At 51.7% G+C, this 22,580-nt stretch overlaps 1 protein-coding gene across 1 annotated transcript in view; it reads right to left on the bottom strand.

Moving 5' to 3' along the window:
* Positions 1–22,580, bottom strand: part of DGAT2 (diacylglycerol O-acyltransferase 2) — a 35,300-nt gene that overhangs the window by 7,385 nt on the left and 5,335 nt on the right. Inside the window, 5 exon segments of the mRNA XM_033203809.1 lie at positions 24–200; positions 203–227; positions 6,011–6,081; positions 6,760–6,867; positions 12,290–12,418. Of these exon segments, the coding sequence (XP_033059700.1) occupies positions 24–200; positions 203–227; positions 6,011–6,081; positions 6,760–6,867; positions 12,290–12,418 (510 nt within the window).

Genomic DNA, 22,580 nt, shown 5'->3' with positions numbered 1-22,580 from the left:
GCAAGCAGGGGGTGGATTCTCACCTCCAGACATCAGGTACTCCCTCAACACAGGCAATCGGAAGTTGCCCGCCAGTGTAGCCAGGTAAGGCCGTATGCCTGGGAACTTCTTGCTCACTTCTGTGGCCTCTGTGCTGAAGTTGCAGAAGGCACCCAGGCCCATGATGCCATGGGGGTGGTATCCAAAGATATAGTTCCTGTGGTCAGCAGGTTGTGTGTCTTCACCAGCTGCAAGAATGACCTTGGGTCAGAGGAAACTGGCTGGGAGAGGGATCCCAGGGCATATCCAGAGGGTAGGGAGGGACTGGATGTGTCATTTCCCCCTGGGCCTCCGTGGGCCTGAGGGCTGCTGCAATGACTCTCCACACCTGACCTCAGACTCTCATCCCCAAGGTCACAGTGCTGGTGTTGGGCAGTCACCATTTGCGCTATGGGTCTCTGGGAAGGGGTGGGCAATGTTTGCCCTTGTTCCTCTCAGTCCCCAGCCAAGCACACAGCAGTCCTTCTTTGCACGCTGCCAGCCTCCGGCCTTCCCTCCCTCTGGGCCCATCCTCTTCGCCATAGCCAGAGTGATTATTCTAAAATTCAAATCCAACCCTTGTCACTCTCAGACTGGAGAGGGTGTCTGGCTTCATACGAGTAAGGTCCAAGTTCCTGAGTTTGGCAACCAGGGCCTTGGCTGCAAGCTCTGCCCCCACTGTCAGTCTCTCCAAACTGTGAGCTCCTTGGAGGTAGGGTTTACTTGGCCCTGTGCTCTGTGGGCTCCTCCACAGTTCACAGAATGAGATGGGCAGCCCACCTCCTACTCCCCTGGCCTGGAAAAGGGATACTGGCTGGCTCAAATGGAAACTTTCCCACAGTCAGCTGGGCTCACCTCAGGTTCTGAGGCAAGAAGGACAAGAGACAGCCCTGTGCCAGCCAGCCTAGGGTAGAGGTCAGTTGTAAGGCTGTAGCAGCTGAGAACCTGACCTGTGGTACTAAGGACACTGGGCTGCTCCAAACGATGACTGGCTTCCTCAGAGCCCACCCGCTGCCCTGGGGCTGGTGCTTGGCGGGGTGGGTGATGCAGTGTCCCTAAACCCTAAGCCATGAGAGGCAGAGCCTGTGACACCTACCCTGCGTTACAAGGAACATGATGGGGGTGGAGGAGGCTGAGAGAGACAATGAGTAAGGGTATTCTGCTCATAAAAACATTACTTTTATTCTGATTAGAAAAATAATAGGGCCAGGCATGGTGGCTCATGCCTGTTACCCCAACACTTTGGGAGGCCAAGGTGGGAGGACTGCTTCAGCTCAGGAGTTTGAGACCAGCCTGGGCAACATGGTGAAACCCTCATCCTACAAAAATACAGAAATTAACTGGGCACGGTGGCACACACCTGTGGTCCCAGCTACTCAGGAGGCTGAGGTGGAAAGATGGCTTGAGCCCAGGAGGCAGAGGCTGCAGTAAACCAAGATTGTGCCACTGCAGTCAAGCCTGAGTGACAGAGTAAGAAGAAAGGAAAGAAGGAAAGGAAAGGAAAGGAAGAAAGGAAGGAGGAAAGGAAAGGAAAGGAAAGGAAAGGAAAGGAGAGGAGAGGAAAGGACAGGGAAAGAAAGGAGAGGGAAAGAAAAGAAACTCCTAAAGAAATTTACAAATATAGGAAAGCAAAAAGAAAATTTTAAAAATTCATATTTCCATCCAGATAAAACAATCGGACTCATTGAGTCCTTTTTCTACTCAAAAATATACATGCTCTTTTTCAAAATCCACAAAATTGAGGTTATATGGGTTGATATCATTTTATATCATTTTCTACCAAACATACAGCTATCTGTCCTTATCAAAATCCCTCAGTTCCATGTCTTCTCATGGCTGCATTCGTATTCTACAGCACAGCTCTCCTACATGTAACAGCACCGACTCAAACCCTGATTGATGGACATTTTAAAAACTTCCAAAATTTCCCTCTTAGAAGTAATGCTTCAATAAATACATTATCTTTGTCCACATATCTGATTGTTTTTGTGAAACAAACTTCTAGAAATACAATTCCTGGATAACAGGGAATGAACACGTTGGTCTTTTTGGCTGCCCTGCCTCAAGAGAGGTGATATCAATGACACTCCCACCTGAGTGCTGCAAAGTGCTCCTTCCCTGCACTGGTGCCACCTGGAAGCAGAGTCACTGGCCACCAGCAGAACGTCAAGAGCCCAGGTTTTCTGTGACTCTAGATTTGCAAGCCTCCTGGCAGAGTTGAAGGACCTTGTGTGCAGCTCTGGGGGAGAGGGTGCTGGTGGCTGACCTTGGAAAATTGAAATCTCAATCTTCAGGTGACAGAGGGGATGGAAAAGGGTGGCTGGCACCATTCTCAGCTCTGACGCTGCCAGTCTATGCAAATGTGAGCAAGACTCCCTCACTCTTATCCCCACTGCTTGGGGCACTGATGCTCTTTCTCCCGTTTTGCCCTTGGCAAACAGATTAAAGTTGCTCAAAAACCCAAGCAACTCTCAGCTACTCCCCAAATAAATGGGAAACAGCAGCAGTCTAATCCATGGATAGTGGGGCTCGGGACAGCGAGCAGATCTCAAAATCTCGTTTACGTGAGCTCTGTAAGATTGCTGTTCCAATGCTTCGCCTCCTAACAAGCAGGTCTGCCTACCAAATTAGCTCTCAGTGAAGCTGGAGTTAAAAAGCTCCTTGTGCTAGTTTTGATGAAAAAGGCAGGCAGGCACTGAGGGAAGAGCTGGGGCAGCCAATACCGGGTGGGAAACTTGGAAACTTGCTCCTGAGCTGATGGCCAGGCCTGGGATAGTTACCCCAGCAGGTGACCATCACGCCATGCAGCATCTTTTTGTCCCCTTCCTATGGCTACCCCCACCTTCCCATCGGGCCTTGATAACCAGGAACACACAGCACAGCATGGGCTGGCAGAGCCCTGAAAGGTCTAAGCCATTCCTTGGATGACAGGAGGGAAGCTGAGGCCTAGAGAAGGGAGCTGCACTTCCCCTGTGGAGGTCAGAGCAAATTATCCTGCACGTCTGCAGCAGGCCAGTCACTGCACTTTTCCCTGGGCTGCTGGATGAAGATGTGTCACCCAGTGGGCCCCAGGTGGCTCTTTAAATCATTTCCTCCCTCCTCAAGGCTCTGATGGGACATTTGGTTGAATGAGGTGCTTTGGGACACAGTGCAAGTTGATGCCCTTGCTGTAGGACCCAGAAGAATGTAGGCATCTGACCAGCTCTGATCTATTTTCATGTCACACTTCCCTCCCGCAGGGCTGCAGAGAATGTCTGTTCTGGAGGGAGGGGAAGGATACCGCCAATGAACGCTCTGTTGACACGCCTGCTCTTGTGTCCTCTTGCTGCCTGTTTCCAGTGGCAAAGTCCTAGCCCAACACGATGCCCAGGCCAAGCCTGCTGGCTAATGTCAGTCTGGGACACATTCCTATCAAGTCACTCTTTATACCCTGCCTCCCACAAGAGGAGAGGTGCTCAGATAGGCTTGTCCCGCCACAGCAGTGCATAGAGGAAAAAATTCAGACCCACAGAAGAGCAAAGGCTTGCTTAAGTTTACACAGCACAGCATGGTGATGGTGAAAGTAACACAGGAGTAAGACCATAGTCCTCAAAGCAGACAGCCCTGGTTCCTATACTAGTCCTGCTACTACTTAAGCTTTGTGACCTTGGGATAGTCCCTCGTCTCTGTGCCTCAGTAAGCCTGTCAGTGAAATGAGACAGATGGACAGGTAGATTCTAAGCTTAGAGAGAGTCTTTCCTAGTCTCCTCTCCAAGGATTCTGCCTACACCTTGGGGAGAGGTGACCTGGGGCACTGTCTGCTCCTCTTCCAGGTGGCTGGTGGTCTCGGTGGCTGTTGCTAACACATGAACCCCACCTGTGCCAACAGAAGGGATACATTCTGGGCCAGATGAGCTGTTCTGCTGGCAAAGACCAGAATCCCACCAGGAAGGAAGTAGGTGGGTGGGTGGGTACAATGGCCGATCTTCATTACATGATTACTGGCAAGAGGCCAGGAAAAGGGGGTGGGACAGGAGGGTCACACACACCCCTACAGAGTATCAGGCATGCTGTCAGATCACCATGGCTAAATACTGACTGCACAGAAGGGGAGACTGAGGCCCTGACGGACAGAGGCAAGGCCCAGCCTAAGCCCCAGGTTGAGGCTCAACACCCCAGCCTGCCTCGGGCCCAGTTTGGGTTTTGTCCTAGTGCCCCAGGGAGCCCTCACAGGGCCAGGTTGCATGTGCCCTATGGCTCCAACTCCCAATTGACTTCTTGGAACAGAGATGTGAGAAGGACACAGGTGTTTGTTTTGGTTCTTTTGGAAGGGTGGAGATAGCAAAGGACACCTGCCTGTCCCAGGTCTGACCAACGGTCATCAGGTCATCCTGTTCTAAGTGGATGGGGCTACTGGCCTCTCGGAGGCTTCTAGAGGACCAGCCACAGTGGCAACAGAGAACACTGGAGCCTGGCCCCTGAAGTGAGAGAGAAAGCAGAGAGAACAGTCTATCATCACTCACACCCAACCAGAACTGATCACTTTTCATTTTTTTCATCATACAGCTTTTTTTCACTTTTCATCATACAGCTCCATTTTGCAGATGAGGCTCAGCAGGCTTGAGAAAGTCTGCCCACGGCCCCATGGCAGAAAGAGACAAAGTCTATCAGGATGCATTAGACAGTGAGCCCACCCCAAGGGCAAGGCTGACTTGTGTCCCCATGCCCAGCAGAGCCCTGTACTGGACAGGGAGCAATGATGGCAGGTCAACGAATGGAGTGACAGGGCAGGAACTTAAACCGAGACCTCCAGCAGCAAAGGGGGAGAGGGAGACCCAGGAAGCTGGAATCAGTCCAATGGGGAAATCCAGGGATTGAATCTCTCCAGAGAAACAGGCAGTAGGAAATCAGTGGAAAAGAACCTGGGTCCCGAATTCAGTAAGCCTGGATGGTGGTTGCAAGGTTGCCATCATACTAGACTACGCAGCCTGGACAAGTCCTGCCCATCTCTGAGGCTCAGTTTCTTTACCTCCAAAATGAGACAGTTGGGTCCTATGATCCAACTTTCTCCCAACAAAAGCAGCTTCAAATTTTCTGCAGTCAGAGAGACGCAGTTCAATTAAGCCTGGATGGTGGTTGCAATGTTGCCATCATACTAGACTATGCAGCCTGGACAAGTCCTGCCCATCTCGGAGGCTCAGTTTCTTTACCTCCAAAATGAGAGGGTTGGGTCCTATGATCTAACTTTTTCCCAACAAAAGCAGCTTCAAATTTTCTGCAGTCAGAGAGATGGGGTCAGGAAAAGGAGAAGGAACCCTGACCCTGAGGAACAGTAAGGTCCCAGGAAGACTGGGCTTAGGCTAAGGATGAGCAGAAGGAGCTGACCCTGCCACCCCCAAAATACTGAATGCAGAGAAGGATGCAGGGTTACCCAGCCACTGCCCCCAGGCAGCACACCAGGATCTCAGTCACTGACTCACAACAGCAAATATACAGCAAATATACACCACCCTGCACCTCGCACAGAACACTTTCACATTCACACACTGCCTCCACTCTTCAGCACCCCTACCTTCTGGGGGGGACTCAGCAACTAGGGTGTGCTGGGGCTGGGGTGTTGAGTGAGCTAGCCAGACAGGTCTTTCCCCTGTGGGGAAAACCTTCAGGATCCTGCCAGAGTTACCCTCAATTCACCAGCATCGCCCAACCGCCCACATGCACCAGGGCCAGATGACTGTGCCTCACCAGGCCAGCTTGCAGACCAGGCAGGGTCCAGACAGAGCTGAGAATGAAAGCCAAACTGAGCCACATTTCCCTGTCAGGACCTCAGGGCTGGCCCAAAGAAGATGGATACTCAGAAGAGCAGTGAGGTCCCCAGCACAGCTAGACACAGTAGGAAGGAAACCCAGAGACCAACTTGGTCTAAACTTGCTTCCCTGTGGGTGGGTTAAGGCTCGAGTTCAGATTTCCCACCCATTCCCACCCTCCCAAGACAACACTCACAGCACTTTACCTGGATGGGAAAGTAGTCTCGAAAGTAGCGCCACACAGCCCAGTTTCGGACCCACTGTGACCTCCTGCCACCTTCCAGGGAATAAAATACAGAGTTGGTGGGGGTGGGGGTACATTTGGGCAAGGCAGACAGGACAGAGCTGGTGTGAAATCCAAGCAGGTGACCATCACCCCATGGAGCATCTTTGCCCCCTTCCCATCGGGCCCCTTTCCACATTCATTCCCTCATGTTATGCAAACCCTCGACTGAGTGTGAACTCTTGTGAGGACCAGAACAGTGCCCTTTGAGGGGCTTTTTTTTTTTTTTTTGAGACGGAGTCTCGCTCTGTCGCCCAGGCTGGAGTGCAGTGGCGCGATCTCAGCTCACTGCAAGCTCCGCCTCCCGGGTTTACGCCATTCTCCTGCCTCAGCCTCCCAAGTAGCTGGGACTACAGGTGCCCGCCACCTCGCCCGGCTAGTTTTTTTTTTTTTTAGTAGAGACGGGGTTTCACCGTGTTAGCCAGGATGGTCTCGATCTCCTGACCTCGTGATCCGCCCGTCTCGGCCTCCCAAAGTGCTGGGATTACAGGCTTGAGCCACCGCGCCCGGCCTGAGGGGCTTTTAACCTCTCCCTAAAAGGACTAGTCCAGTGCTTTTCACAAAGTGGGTGTTAAAAGAGACAGCACTCAGGATGAGGCCCTTCAGCTTGTGCGGGGGGGGGGGAGAGCATACCTAGAATGAGGGGTGGGGCAAGGGAGGCCTTGCACTTACCTTTCTTGGGTGTGTTCCAGTCAAACACCAGCCAAGTGAAGTACAGCACAGCGATGAGCCAGCAATCAGTGCAGAATATGTACATGAGGATGGCACTGCAGGCCACTCCTGGGGAGGCAGATGGTCACAGGTCATGTCCTACTGGGCTTCATCTCCCCTCAGGGCCATGGTGGATGGAATGAGTGTTTACTGTGGCACTAAGCTAGGCACACCCAGGGCCACGGGCATGGGGCCCACAAACCCTGAGAAATAGCTACAGGAATGCTCAGCCCAGGGAGGAGCAGATTCCTGGGACAAGAGGAGCCTCATCTCCCAGATTCTGATGGACTGTCCTGGCATCGAGGGGCCCACGGGCTCCATGTTATCGGTGCAGGAGCACCAAAGGAGATAGGCTTCAGCTTCTTTTGAAGCTGTTCTTACTGTCCCCTCCTTGTGTGTGCCCCCATGCCAGCACCCAACCCAGACACTGTAGATGAGGGGAGGGAACACCTACCCAGTGCCTCTGCATCTCAAGACTTGGGCTGAGCCACTGTCTCAAGTGTGAGGCAGGGTGACTTTGCCCCATTTTAGAGATAAAAACACTGAGGTTCAAGGGGGAGATAACTTGCCCAAGGTCACCCAGTAGGACAGTGGCAGAGCCAGGATTCAAACACAGGTCTGACTCTACAGTCCATTCTCTGCATTAGGCTTTAGAAATTCACCAAAGTCCCAGACCATCACTGGAGGGACCAGAGAGGGGATGCTTGCCCAGGAGGAAGGCTGGCTCCCTTCCAACATAACGGCAGTCCAGGAAGTCCCAGGCCAAAGCACAGAGCCCATCATTCTCCCCGTCTTCAAAAACCTCAGCAGCCAGGCATAGTGGCTCACACCTGTAATCCCAGCACTTTGGGAGGCTGAGGTGGTGGATTGCTTGAGCTCAGAAGTTCAAGACCAGCCTGGGCGACATAGCGAGACCCCTTCTCTACAAAAAAAATTTTAAAAATTAGCTGGGCAAGGTGGCATGTGCCTATAGTCCCAGCTACTCAGGAGGCTGGGATGGGAAGACTCCTTAAGCCAGGAGTTTGAAGCTGCGATGAGCCATGATTGTGTCACTACACCGCAACCTGGGCGACAGAGATGGAATCTCTGTCTCAAAAGTATAAAAAAAAAACCCTAACAGCACACTTGGAAGACTTGCCTGGGGGCTAGCTTCCATTGGTCACCATGTTCTGGGCCTGTAGGCCATAAAAGAGACTAACCTAGCCTGGCATAGAAAGGAAGGAGAGCTTGTGCCATGCCTGCTTTATTTCATGGCTTGCCACTAGCTGCCCTCAGCAGGGCTTCTCTCTTTCCATTTTTTACCCAACCTTTAAGGCCTATCTCAGACTTCAGCTCTTCAAGAAGTGTTCCCCAATATCATACTATCTATATATCATCTCTTGCCTGTAAATTCCCCACACTGGGTGGGGAGGCATCTTCTTTGGTGCCTGGTATTCGGCACAAGGGCAAGGGCAGCAGGTACTCATGTTTGGTGGGAGAAGCATGGCCTCCTTCTAGGACTTTTTCCACTACCCAAGAAGGGAGGCCAACCCTTGCTGTGTGTGCCCATCCCCTGGTGGTCCCAGGTGCTGTGGGCTGCCTGGCTCTGGATGTCATGCTATCTTCTCACCATACTGAGCCTCTTCTGGTTTCCCATGGGAGAAGATAAGGCTGGATGTAGACTCTCCATGAGCCTATGGGGAGGGAAATGGTAGCCCCTTGTTGCCCCCCAGTCTAGCCCTGTTCTAGACTCCTGAGCCAGCCTCTCCCCAGGGTAGCTAAAAACAGGGTACAACTCTCTTGTTGCGAGGGGCAGTGAACACGGAGTGACGAGATGTCCAATTTGTCAGGACCAGCTTAGGAGTATGACACTGCAGAAGGGAAGACAAGTTTCTAGGGAAGCATGTGCAGCCTACAAGAGCCTGTTAAAAGCAAACTGTGAAAAGCTTATGGTAGCTTGGTGAATAGCTATGTCTAAAAGCTGCCTACAAAGTCATACTTATTGTTCAGCAGTCTGCCTGATTCCCTTTCTTAGGCCTGAAAAGTGATGACTCTAGCCCCCCAGACTCCATAGGCATCTAGGCTCCTCTAGTGGCATCCTCTAGGTGGATGCTCCAGGTGGGCCAGACAGGAACCATGAGGTTTAGGCTATGGTCTGAGCATCCTGGAAACCTAGCTTCCAGAAACCTCTAACTCTCTTGAGGTGTAATGGGACCAGAGTGGGCTGAGCTCCAGGCCCCACTGCTTAGAGGGCTGGACTCTCTGGGAAGGTGGGTATCCCTACCAACTTGTCCTTACTCTGCTGCTGAGGCAGCCTGGATGGAGAAGAAGAGGCCTGATGGGGTATCTAGAGACTGAATTCTAGCCTGGCCTTTCTCAGCTGGGGGCTTCCTCCCCTCCCCTATGTGTCCACAACCCTCTCTGAAACCACTTACCATCCCTTTCGTCATCTGCCTCCCTCATTAGACTCCCTCTAGCAGACAGCTCTTTAGCCCCTGAGCTCCTTGGGAGCAGAAACCAGGTCAGATTAATCTCTCCAGCCCCAGAAACCAAACACAGGAAGAGCAAAAGGATGAACTAAATCCACCAAATGACCTTCCTTTCTCAGAGCCTAATCCTTGTCCTCTGAACAACAGGCTCTCGTTCCATGCTCTTAGGTCATGGGGCTGCAATAAAAACCACTGTTGCTGAGCTCATGAGAAGCTTAGAAGGCCCTGCTTGCCCCACACATGGAAGGCTCAGGACTGCTTTCACACATCACCCACTTCCTGCACATCATGGTGCCTGCAAAGACACTTGTGATACAAAATTCTGGAGCCCCGCGGCCTGTGGTGCAGGGCAGTCTGTGGATGCTCAATGGCAGGGAAGGCAGCAGTGTGTCCTGGTGAAGAGCATGGACTCTGGGACCAAACAGGCCTAGAGCCTTGGTCCTGCCACTTGCTGGCCAAGCCCCATTCCTAAGTCTTAATTTCCTTACAGGGTACTGGGAAAATTAAACATGATGTTTGAACTTACTTAGCCTGACACACAATATCCATGGACTTGGATGGGGAAATAAACGACATCTAAATTTTCACTTATCTCTCATGGAAATTTGGCATTTCCTTCACTTACCAATGTAATAAATCACAGAATTACCAGCAGTATTTATGACACAAATAAATAACAAAGGTATTTTCACATAACTTTGTAGCAGTTGCAGATATCTTAAAAAAATCATTTCTTCTCATCACTACTTAAGAACTATAGTAATTATTACACTTGCCACTAGATCGTTTTATTTACAGTAATAAAAAGGCACCTGTTACTACATGTCTAATCAACTTTTTTAATGTGTAGATATTTATATTTTATTATCAGTAGTTTCCTTTGAAATCCAATGCACCTTGTATTAAATACTCTAAAACACTGAGAAAGGTCATAGGCCTCATCAGAATGCCAGAGGGTTCCATGGCACAAAGTGGTGAAAAATCTCTGGTCCACGGAGAGACCAACAGGGCCACCATGGTCTTTGCTTGCCAGGTGAGCTTCTGCCAGCAGGTTTGAGAGGCAGAGGGAGGGAGTGGCTGGGGCTGCTGAGGGCGGTAATTAGCAGTAGCTCAGGAGATCTGCCTGTCCAACCAGGCCAGGCTCCCACCTATGCGAGGCGAGGCCAGGAAAGGGTGTTGAGAAGAGATGCTGGGCCGGTTCCTGGGCTGTGGTTGGGTCTGATCAATTATTAACCTACAGCCTAGGGCCAGTCCCCATCACCAGCTGCGTGAGCTGGTGTTCTACAAGCTGCTCAGCTCCCTATCAGCCAGGCCCAGATCCACTAAGACAGGGATAGTGGTGGCTTTTGGGTGCAACAGGGAACAAAGGGAGCTGGTGTAGCAGACTAGGCAGGGGGTCTGGGAGGCTGGAGTCCCTGGGTTCTTGTCCTGGTCCCAGCACTTTCTTCTCATGTGACCCCAAGCAGGCCTCCACTTCCTTTTTGAATAAGAAGGGGTCACACTGTGCTCGCTACTCTAGGATTCTAGTAAGTGGCCAAATGCAAGCCATGTTAGGGGTCTGAGTCCTGAGGGAGCCTGTTTAGTTTGCTCAGTTCTTCCAACCAGTGTTTGGCTTCTTGAGGCTGCATGTCCCTGTAAAACTTTGAGGACAGCTATGGCCCTTCTCCCTTGAAAAATGTGCACATACTCTCATATATAATCTTGTATATAATTTTAAGGGTTAATGGATCCCCTCCTCAAAGCCCGTTCTTGGGCCTAAAGGTGAAGACTGGCTGTTTCAGCCCCAGTTCACTAATTCTGGGCTTCCAGTAATGTGGGATTCCTGGGGAATGCACTGAGTTTCTGCTCAAATCCCAACTCTGCCATTTAATGAGCTTCACAGTAGCAGGTAGTTGATAAACCTCTGCGAATTTCCATTTTCTCACCTGTGAAGTTCTATCCCTTGGCTCTGCAAACATGGTCTGTTTCAGAGCACCCCATGCACCTGTCTGAAGGACAGCTGCTCAGCACTGACATGGTAAATCCTGATGATCCCCTACCAGCCTATACAGTCCCAAAGAGTGGGTCGCCCAGAGGGACTGGCTCACAGGCACTTGAATGCACTCTGTGATGCTCTGGAGCAGGTTCATCTGCCTTGACATGCTGAGGAAGCTACCTGCTATGCTGAGAGCACAGGAGTCTGGGGAAAAACAAGAGGCCTCTTCCCTTCCCTCAGACAATCGTATTGTCCTGCCTCTGGCCTGGATGGCAACCTAAGGAGTGAGGGTATCTAGCCAGACCTGCAGAAAAAGCAACCAAAGCACGGATGTGGGCTGTGCTGAGAGACAGCAGGGAGCAGGCCTCGGGAAGCACTTGGAAAACGTGCTCAGCTAAGGATGGGTGTGGGCTGGGAGTGGAGTCTGAGGGCACCTCCTGATGATTCCCATGTAATGGGGGCCCATCATGACCAGGCCCTGCGCCAGGTGCTCTCATTTCTTATCTTCAATCCTCACAAAAGCCATGTGAAGCAAGCACTTTCCTCACACTCAAAATGAGGAAACTAACACTCAGAGAGTTCAAATAACCTGTGTAAGGTCACAGAGCTTGTTTGCAGGAGATTCAGTACTTAAACCTGGCACCAAACTACCTTAAGGCAAAGTAACATACCTGCTAGAAAATGTCTGTTGGTGGGCAGGGTGGCACTGTGGGAAAGGCACAGGCTTTGGGGGTCCTATAGACAGGGATTCAAATCTGTGTGACCTTGGACAAGCTACCTACCTTCTCTAAGACTTGAGGTTTCCCATCTGTAAATGGGAACTATCACACCACCTCCCACCAAATCTCGCTGAATCCTCATGCATGCTGAGGGGTAGAGCACTTGATCTGGGACCCAAAAGGTAGATGTGGAAAGGTGCTGGTGGAGGGCAGCATGTGTAAGACTTACTCTTACTCCCTCACCCCTGCAGAGCAGGGCTCCTGCTCTAACCTCTGTTGGGGAATGGACCCTGCCTGCCCACCCGCTCTCCCTGTAAGGCCCAGCTTACCCAGTACAAGGAAGGACAGGACCCACTGGAGCACTGAGATGACCTGTAGCTGCTTTTCCACCTTGGACCTATTGAGCCAGGTGACGGAGAAGAGGTCCTGGAGGGCGGAGAGGATGCTGGATCCAGTGCCTATAGCAGAGGGAAGATGTCAGTCCACTGTCACCCTTTCCTCCAGTCACAGGGTCCCCAGTACAAACCTCACCTCCCATAGGTACTTTTCTAGATGTGAGAAGAGCATCAGCTATAGAATCAGACAGACCTGGATTTAGATCCCAGCCCTCCACCCCATGGCTTTGTAACTCTGGGCTGTCTGCATGCTCCCCTGTGCCCTGGTTTCTATAGATACACAATGGGAATGGTATCGCACTCAGGGGGTCATTTTGGAGACCACATGAAGTATCTAAAGAGGCTAATCCAGGGGCTAGGCCTTGGGAAGTCTCTCATAATTGCCAGTTCTCTTCCATCCCCTCCACCCCAGTCAAACTCCTGTCCTTTATCTGGATCTAGTACAAATATTTAATCTTTGCTATCTGTCTGTGAGGCCAAGGACAGAGGTTCAACATCCAATTTCCAATGTTTTTTTTTCTCCAAGTGTACTTTGAGCATCCCCAATCCCTGCTCGGCCTTCTGTATGTACCAGATTAATACCCCTTCTCCAAGGAGCTGAATCCTCTTGCCCCCACCCCCAACACCACTGATTCCCCACACCACTACCACTTTCAGAGAGATGTACATGTTCATCCTCATCTCAGTGCCCAAAGCGCGGGGCCCAGAAAGGAGTAAGGTGACAGCCTTTGCTTCCCCAAAGGGCCCAGTGGCCAGTGAGCTTCAGGCAGCCTGAAGGACATTGAGGGCTGTAATTATGCTCGCTATCAAGCAAGTGCCAAGCCTGGAACTTAGGACGAGATGTGCTCACTTAATTGGCTTGGTGCCCCTAGGATGACGCCCTGGATTCAAGCAGCTGATGGGCATGGGAACAGGAAGCCTGGTGACTGCAGGAGAGACAGCACTGGGGAAGAGCATGGGTGGAAGTTCCTCACCCATACCCCATTCCTTCCAGCAGCTGAAGAAGTGAGCCACCTCGAACCCCTCTTTGCTGAGCCCCCACTACATGCCCTTTGCTCAACACATCTTCACCAAGCACCTACTGTGTGCCCGTCAAACATTCCTTCATACCATCTGCTCTGTGAAAGGCCCAGAGCACAGATGAGTTAGTCACAATCCTGTCCTTGAGGGTCTCATGATCTTTCAACTGAGCCTACAAGCTGGGAGCAGGGAGAGAAAAGGATTTAGGGGCCTACACTCAAGCCTTTGCTTTTCTTCAAAATCTGCAGAGCAACAAAGCCACAGCAGAGTTTAGAAAGAGACCTACCCTTACCAGCTGAAAGTTAATAACTGCTTTGACTTTTAGGAGGAAGGAAGGAAATGCTAGGCCTCAAGATGGCCCCTTTCCCTGGTGTGACGCATCAGAGGGAAGGGGCTTAGTTTAGCAGAAGAGTCAAACCTAGGTTCAGACTTTGGTTCTACTCACTATGTAACCCCAGGCAAGCTCACAGTGTTCACTGCCATATCCTCGGTGCACAAACTGAGTGTTCAGTAGCATCTAATAACACCACAGGCATAACTGAGGTGGAGGCAGCAGGATGTGAATTCACAAAAACAAATAAAGAGGCTGGGCCATAGAACCATTCCAGAGATCTGCCTCATAATTGCTCCTTCACCCCCTTTATAAAAATCCTACCTTCATAGGACTTTCCCACCTCCAGACTTGCCCAGCAACCCATCCTAGAGCCTGAGGGCCCTCTGGGGTCATCCAGTATAGCCTAATTGGACAGTCAGGGAGACTGGGGACCAGAGACAGGCACTGACTGACCCAGGGCTACCCAGGCAGTAGGCGGCAGAGCCAGGACTGAAACCCAGCATTCCTGACCCTGCTTAGAGGACCTCCCCTTTCCCCAGAGCAGCTCTGAGTGCAAAGGCTCTGTACACAGGACACAGTGGGAGGGTCATACTCAGGGCCTGGTCAACCTGCCCAGCAGTGGGGCCTGGACAGATGAGTTCATCACATGCTTATCCTTGAGGGTCTCATAACCCTTCACCTTCACCTGCAAGTGGAGACAGGCTTGGGTGAGTATATAAGGGAGGGAAGTGAAGTCCAAGCACAGGCTTGAGCCCTTGATCCAATGGCTGGGGCTGGACAAGTCATCTTCCAGGAGCTGGCTCTGCCTCCTGAGTCGTGCTGGATGAAGCGAAACAGGAGCCACAGCCACCGGGGGCTGGTTAAGTGACAGGTGAGTTCCTGCTCCATCTGAGGAAGGCTGGATGCCCTGGCTAGAGAGAAGACAAAATGTACTCTAGCACTTTCCTACTTAAAGTGTGGTCTGGGAACAGCAGCATCAGCATCACCTGTGAGCGGGTTAGAAATGCAGGACCTTGGGCTCCAGACTGGATTTACTGAATCAAAATCTGCATTTTAACAAGATCCCCAGGTGATTAAGTCTGAGAAACACCACCACAAATACTTCAGCCCAAACACTCAGGTAGGGGTGAGACACAGCACTGGATGCCACCACTTTCTATTCAGCAAGAAAAAAAGGAAAGCATGCCTTCTCGTGGCTGACTGCTTCCCGTTGCAGACAGGTCCCTGAAGCCAGTGGTTTGAGGGGTGCTTAGGGAAGAGGCACACTGGAAGTCAGCTTATCTAGCTCCCTACCTTGGCGCCAGGGCCAGCCCCCATGCAGCTTGGAGGAGGAGTATAGAAATTTCACTGATGACATATCCCCAACTGAAACAACTGAGAAGACCTAAAAATTTTTCATTGTGCCTAATCCAAATATCTCTGCTAAGCTTATTAGGTGTCTTAAACTTAGGTAGTCATAGCACAGGAAACACACACCATCTTGTTCAACCCTCACCCCATTATACAGACTGGAAACTGAGGGACTGCAGCAAGGTGGGTCTGATCTCAGGGTTTTCACACACTGCTGGTTCAGTTCTCACCCTGCCTTATCCAGCCCCAACTACCGCCCACAGCTCACTCTGCCAACAAGTGGGAAATGCAGTCTACCAAGTGAACCCTCACTTCCCATCTGCCTGGGCAACGGTACCGGGATGCTGCAAGGTGGTGAGCTCTAGGTCCCAAATACCAAATGGCAAGTGCTTCCGTGGGGGTTAGAGTTGGGAGGCTCCTGGAGAGGAAGCTGGGAGGACTGCATCTCTGCATTTCTCAGCCCCAGGCCCTCTCAGGCAATCCCAACCTAGCTGACCATGGAGCCGTGGCCTGGGAGCTGGCCTGGCCATGGATGCTGAACCCTGGGCCAGTGGGAGCCCCCAGTCCACCCAAGAAATATTCTAGGCAGAGGCCCTTCCCTACTTTACTCACTTGATGATTCTCTGATAATGAGATAAAGCAACACATCCTTCAAAATCCAGAGATGGTGATAAGGCAGCAGTCTTCCAGGAAGCCTTTGGAAAGAGAAGGACTTTCCTTCTCTGGGATGATAAACACTAAGGTCTATGCAGGCCTGGAATTACCAGGGGCCATCTTGATGGCCAAGGAGATAACCTATTTGAAGATAAAGTCAGACCCGCACAATGGAGAAACAAAAGAGAGTCCCCCTCAGGGCTCCTACAGTCCCTGGCCTTGTAATAACTGCTGATTACAAGCTGATTCTGCATCACACTGGAAACTGCCCGAGGGCCAGGTCTGGGTCTGATCCATATCTGGATCCCCAGTGCCCTGTCAGGGCCCGCCCCAAGGGGGTGCTCTAGCCTCTCTTCAGGCCCCTGGGGTTCCCTCCATGCAGGGCTGAGTGACAGGTATGATGCACAAGAGGCCCATAAAGCTTTGGGACCCTCCATGCCCTTGCACAGGCACTTGGACTCCTGTGAGTTTGGCATCAACACCCTATTTTGATGGTGATACTGGGTCAAGGTCACTCAGCCAGAGGCTGGCAGAGCTGAACTCAATTCAGGCCCAACCTCCAGGCCTGCGTCTGCTCCGATGCTATGTGTCCCCAAGTTCCTTCTCTCTGCTCCCCACAACAAAGCAGGGGGCAGTGGTGGGGAGCTGGAAGGGGAAGGGGAGAAATGGATGATCTGTTTTCCTTCAGAGGTGTGGGTCAGGAGCAGGCATCTTCTACAGCAGGTAAAGTGGCAGCAGCACTTGGGGTTCTAGTCCCAGCTCTGTCACCAACTACCATGCTAAGTCTCCTCACCTCTCTGGGCTTCAGTTTCCTCATCTGTGAAATGGGGGTAAGGAAGGTGAAGTTTGTGATCTCTGGCATCTACCCTCCTGAGGACCTAGCAGGGTATTTGGGACCTGGAGCTTACCTGCTTGCCATAGTTCTGGTACCATTGCTCACGCAGATGGGAAGTGAGGGTTCAGTTGGGCACCCCCACAACACTGCCAGTCCTTGCCACCTGGCTGTCAGTACTTCCTGTGGCTGGGAGGAGTCCAGCAGAAGCTGGTAGGGATGCCGATGCTGCAATCAGATGCCACCGCATGCCACCATCTTCACACCCAGCTTGACTGTTCCTGACTCCTGGGTGGGGCCGCCAGGGAGCCTCAGCATCCAGCCAAGTCCCTGCTCCAATCTGCCCCCTCACCACACCTGTACTCTCTCTGCACACTTCCACAGCACAGCACTTGGCCATCCCACTGCCAGTGACTCATGGGTGCCAGGGCTCGGTACTTGATTCATCTGTGGTAAGAGGAGCCATAGAGGTTTACTGCATAGCTGAGCAAATCCATAAGCAAATCCAGAGCAGCCTCAGAGGCAGCTATAGGCCTGGATGCCCAAGTTAGACTGGTCTGTCTGGCAGGAGGCCAAGCCAGCCCCATCACTGAGGACTGACCCCAGAGATGGGGGATGAGCGTCTTTTGCCCTTCCTAGGTACAAGTTTCTCCACCTATGAAGGGAACACAACCCTGCTACCTACAGATGTCTCTGTTTCATGGGGGGACATGAGACAGGCTGTGGGGGAAGGTTCCCAATAGACGACTCAAATAGCTGCTCCCAGGCAAACACTTGCTCCTATCTTTGGGGAAGGCACCGGAAGTAGAGCTGCCAGAGAGGCCCGGAGCAGCTCTTTTACCACCTGGAAAGCAATCCCCTTCTCCCACGCCTAAGTGGGGCTTCACCATCCCACAGCACTCTCTGGGAAGGTAGGCAAGGGGAGAACTGGCAATCCCGTTTCATAGAGAAGGAAACTGAGGTGAGGTGAAGCCCAAAGAGGCAAAATCACTTGCTTGAGGTCAGGGTGTGGCAGCCAGGACTTAAGGAGGGTATTCAGGCTCCCAGTCCTCTCATCATCTCTACAATGCTATGCTGGTGAGGGCTGGCCCCACTAAACACGCCAGCCCACACCCAGACTTCAGGAACATATCCTGGCAAAGGAGAGCTGCCTCCTCCGCCCATATCATGCCCAGAGTCTCATGTAGACATTCTGGTGAGACTGGATTCCACCCCCTTCCCCCACCAACCCACGTGCTTTCAAGCAGCTCTCAGACCCAGGGCCCAGCCCAGGGCTGGGGTGTTGAAGGGTGTCTATGAGCACCTCCTTGCCCAATATCTGATATCAAAGTGACCAGGAAGGCCACACCTCGGGGCTGATGAAACCCAAGTTTTCTGGGCTTCTTCTCACATGCCTGAGGGCAGCAGTGTCTGAGCCCCAACTCCCTAAATCTGAGAAAGAGGGCCCTGGGCCAGGTCTGCCCCTGCCTGGCTCTGTGACCTCAGGCAAGTCACCTAACTCTAGCTTTGGTTTTCTTATCTGTAGGATGAGGATGATAATCCCCACCTCACAGGATTGTTGGGAACATTAAATTTTAAAACATGTAGGGCACATGTGGCATTTGTTAGGTAATTAAGCGGTGGCTACTGGCATTGCTCCTCCTGTCTCCAGAGTGGGAAGGGGTATACATAATGAGCAAGCAGCATTTTTCCAGAGGCGCATGGCCATAGGTGTGTGTTTTAAGAGGTCGCAGAGTGACGGTAGCATAGAGGAGGCTCCAAGGAGCCCACAAGGCTTCACCAGGGCCCTGAAGATCTAGGGGGCAAACAGGAGGGAAGTGGACAGTGTGGATGGGGGAAATTGCTGGAACAAGGCCTTGCAGGGAATTCTAATGAGACAGACTCAAATACTCAAGAGCCCAGAAAGGGGGGTGCGTGACTGTCTGAAATAGAAGCTGAGAATAAAGAAGTTGGAATAAGTAGTCAAAGGTGGCTTCCTGGGGGAGGTGGGTGGGGACAGAGCTAAGACCCAAAGCATAGAGCACATACAAGGTACTAAGCGCTAATACTGGCCCTGGGGAAACAGCAGTGAGCACAGCAGATGATGTCCTACCTTAGAGGCAGCTATAGGCCTGATATCCAAGTTAGACTGGCTCAAGTTAAGTTAGGATGCTTAACTTCTGCTGAGGGAGAGATAAAACACTTACTTATTAATGTATGATGTAACATCAGGCAGCGATGAGTTCTATGAAGAAAAATAATTTGGGGCAATGAGATAGAGGGGCAGGAGGATCCCTGGCCTATGGAGAGGAGGACCTGAGCGCACATGGGGAAGCAGTAGTAGACAGAAAATATGGGCAGCTCACGCCTCTGGACAGTCCACACTGTGTCCTCCACCCACCTCACCTCCATACTGGCATGTGGCAGGGGACATGCCAGCCTGGAGATGGTGCAGAGAACAGGGCCGAGAGTCAGGAGAACCTGGCCTCTAACTCGTAGGAAGTGGACTGAATGAGTCACTTCCTATACAAGCTTCAGCTTCCTCATCTATACAGTGGGGCTAATACCTACCTCACCAAATTGTTGTGGGAACTAAATGAGATAATGTATAGCCAAGAGCTTCATAAAAGTAAAGAGCTGTATGAATGCTGGTTAATTACCAAGTAAGCCTCGGTGTCCTCTCCTGTTTGATGGGTAAAATAATGCCTGCCCTGCCTGGGAATAGAGGCGTAAGCGACAGGCTGACTTAGGATTCAAACCCTGGCTCTGATTCTTACCTGCAATGAGATCTTGCAAGTCACTCCCCCTCCCTGGGACTCAGTGTCCTCCTTAGCTTTAATCCAGGATTGTCATAAGGAATCTAAATAACTTATGGAAAAGGGCCAGAATGTCTGGCATGAATGTAAGAGAGCCAGAAAGATGCCAGCTAAAAGAGGTGTGAACAGCCTCTTGGGATCCTTGAGGCGGGGGGGGTCACCCTGCCCACATCCCCAACCCCAAGGATGCCACACCTGGGCCCATCTGGACCTAATGTCTGCCCTGGGTCTAGGTGAGTGAGAAAGTCACTCCCAAGTTACCCCCAAAGGGCTGAGGACAAGTTGCACAGAGACAGAGAGCACAAACAGTTTTTAAAGAGGTGCACGGTAACAGACTGTATATTATGAGAAGAGGTAGCAGAGTGAGGGTCAGTACGTATTGACCCCTGGCAGGCTCTTCCAGCCCCAGGGAGGTCTAGGAAGTCAGGCTAAGTGCCAAAGAGATGCCACTTCATCAAGGCTGGAGGTGAGCTCTCTTCCAGGCTCCTCCAGGCAGGTACCTTTCAGCGGGAGTCCACATACACGATGATGAGAGGCCAGTCATGGCAAAGCTGCCATCTCTGGAGGGTCATGCCCGCTGCTATTAGAATCCCAGGCTAGGGCTGGGCTCCCGCAAGCCTCACACAGGAAGCTGTCTCCACTTGGTGCCTCACCATGTGGTCAGCCAGAGACTCCTTCCCTCTAGGAAGTCTCCCCACACTCTGACCTCACTGCAGTGCTCCCAGGTAGAGTTCTATTGCTTCCAAGTCTAGTTTGGTCAGTCTTTTAGCACACACTTATCAGGCATCCACCAGACACTGAGCACTGGCCTGCCAGAGACCAACCTGTTGACCCTTTCTCTGGAAAGTCTTCCTTCTCCTCCACCCAGGTTGGACTGACCACATCCCTGCCTGTCCATCTCACCCCTGTACTCAGCCCTTTCTCATTCTGGGAAAAGGTATGTGTGTGAATGACGTCTCATTCATCTGGGCCCTGATGCTCTGCACAGGGTCAGGCACAGAGAAGGTGCTCGATCAATGTTTGCTGAATGACTGAATGCTTGAGGGGACTGTGAGGAATAAACAGGGTTTTTTTTGTCTAGATAAAGACAGAAAAAAGTCCACCCACCGCTGACTGACCTGTGCCATGATGGAGGGTCAAGCAGAGCTTTCTGAGGAATCAGGAGGGAAAGGTCTTCTCCAGCTGGAGGCTGGTTAATGTTGGGGCAATGATGGAAGGCCCCAGAGGAAGGGAGAGAGAAGGGGGGAACCTAAACACTAACATCCATATCAGTGCTTTCTAAGTACCCTTTACACACCAGGCTCCACACCAGGAGGGGAGCTTCTAGACTCTGCCTCTCCTCTGCTTCTTGGGCATCTGCTAGAGGCTGAGTTCTGCTCCTGGGCTGCCCATCCCAGATATGGCTGGGAGACAAGGCTGCGAACATTTATACACAAAGGATCAGTCAGGACCAGGAATCCAGGGGAAGCCCCCAACCCCCACACGAGGGTGTTCTTAGGGATGCCTTCCAGGAGGAAGGCACAGAGACAGGACCCCAGGAAGTAGAGTCCTGCAAAAGGCATTGCAAAGGCCCGAAACTGAGAGAGAAGACAAGTTTGAGGAATTAACTGCAAGTAGTTTAGTCAGACTGCAGCACAGAGACTGTGAGTCTAGTTGGAAAAGCAGAGAAACAGGGAGGCATGAAGGACTGGGATGCTAGGTAGAGGAGTCCTGGCCTCTACCCTGAAGGCAGAGAAGACAGACAGTCAGAGCCCACTCCCTCTACTGGTGCCTAAGAGCCCTAAGGCAGCTCACTAGCCATCTATCTGGTCCCAAAATGCCAGTGAGTTCTTTTCTGAAAAGATTAACAATTCCCTTTAAGGGTTCTATTTTGCAAATGAGGTATCCTTAAAGCAGGGCCCACTGGGACATCTGGCCCAAAGGGGCAGCCAAACTACTGGAGAGCCAGCACACAGCTATGCTAGGTGTGCCAGGTGGGAAGTGGGCCATCAGGACCCTGCAGGGGCTGTCAGTCCTCAGGGCCTGCTGCAGGGAGCCAGGCATCCTGAGGATCTGTAGACTTGCTGGGGCCCTAAGCCTCTTCCTCCCTTCTCTAGGTTTCCCCATGAGCACTAAATTAGGAAGCTGGGGTAGATTAGTTGAAATCTGAGTGCTGCTAACTTGGGTCACCAGTGCTCTGCTAAAATCCACTAATGATTTTTTATCCACAGATCATCTCCCTAAAGGGAATATAAGCCTGTCCTCAGGCTACTCCATACACCTGGGTTTTTGCGTATTCCGTTTTCATCAAGTAGGACAGAGTTGCAAGAAGTAAGGCCAAGGAAGTGAGGCTCTTAGAATGCCGTGTTCCTCATACCGAACATGGAGCTATATCCAGGACCCTGGACATGATTGCTGAGGACCCCAGGGGCCCGCTTTCCCCACCCCACCCACTGTGACCCAGCACATTCAAAAAGTAGCTACTGCAGTGGAAGGGGCTGCCATGGCAACACTACTAGCTTGTGAGTAGGTCACCAAGGAATCTCCAAAATACGTCCCCATCACAATATATGGGCAAGCGTGGGGAGACAGGTTCTTCTGGGGCACTTACCTTGGCCCCAAGTAGATGAGTGCACCATTTTCACAAGGAGAAGCTGAAAACAAGAATAAGGAGGTGGCTGACCTCAAAAGTCCCACAGCAGTTAGGGACAAGAATGGAATCACATTTCTCCAGCAGGGATGGAAGGAAGCCAAGGGGGTCATCTCAACCAGTCCTCCTCACTGTGCAGATGAGAGAGCTGGGGCCCCAAGAGGTAGTGTCATGCCCAAGGTCACATGGGAAGCAGAGGCAGGGCTTAGAATGGCTAATTCTGCTCTAATAAGAAAAGGAGTTAGTGTTTCCCATTTCCACTGATTTACCCAAAAGGTTCACAGGCTTAGCCTCTATGGCTATATGCATCTGCACCATAATCTGCACAGGTTCTTAAGACACTTTTGCTCATTTCATAGACGAGGAGACTGAGGGTAAGGAAGGGTAGTGGCTTGCTGAGGCTGCGGAGCAGTTCAGTGGCCAAGAAGGAGCTGGACAGAGCACAGGCTTGACTCCTACCCCTGGGCCCTGCCCATGAGGCCCTCAAATCAGCCAGCAGCTCCATACCAGGAGGCCATCAAAGTGCTGGAGGCCAATAAACTAACTGCACCAGGCTCCTTTCCCATGAGCTCTCAAGTCTTCCTCCTGCTGCAGACAAAGGTGAGCCACCA

Source organism: Trachypithecus francoisi, unplaced genomic scaffold, assembly GCF_009764315.1.
Source record: "Trachypithecus francoisi isolate TF-2019V2 unplaced genomic scaffold, Tfra_2.0 Lachesis_group8, whole genome shotgun sequence".
In the NCBI taxonomy this organism is placed as follows: Eukaryota; Metazoa; Chordata; class Mammalia; order Primates; family Cercopithecidae; genus Trachypithecus; species Trachypithecus francoisi.
Note: the sequence above shows the minus strand (reverse complement) of the source record. Positions and strands in the feature narration are given on the sequence as shown.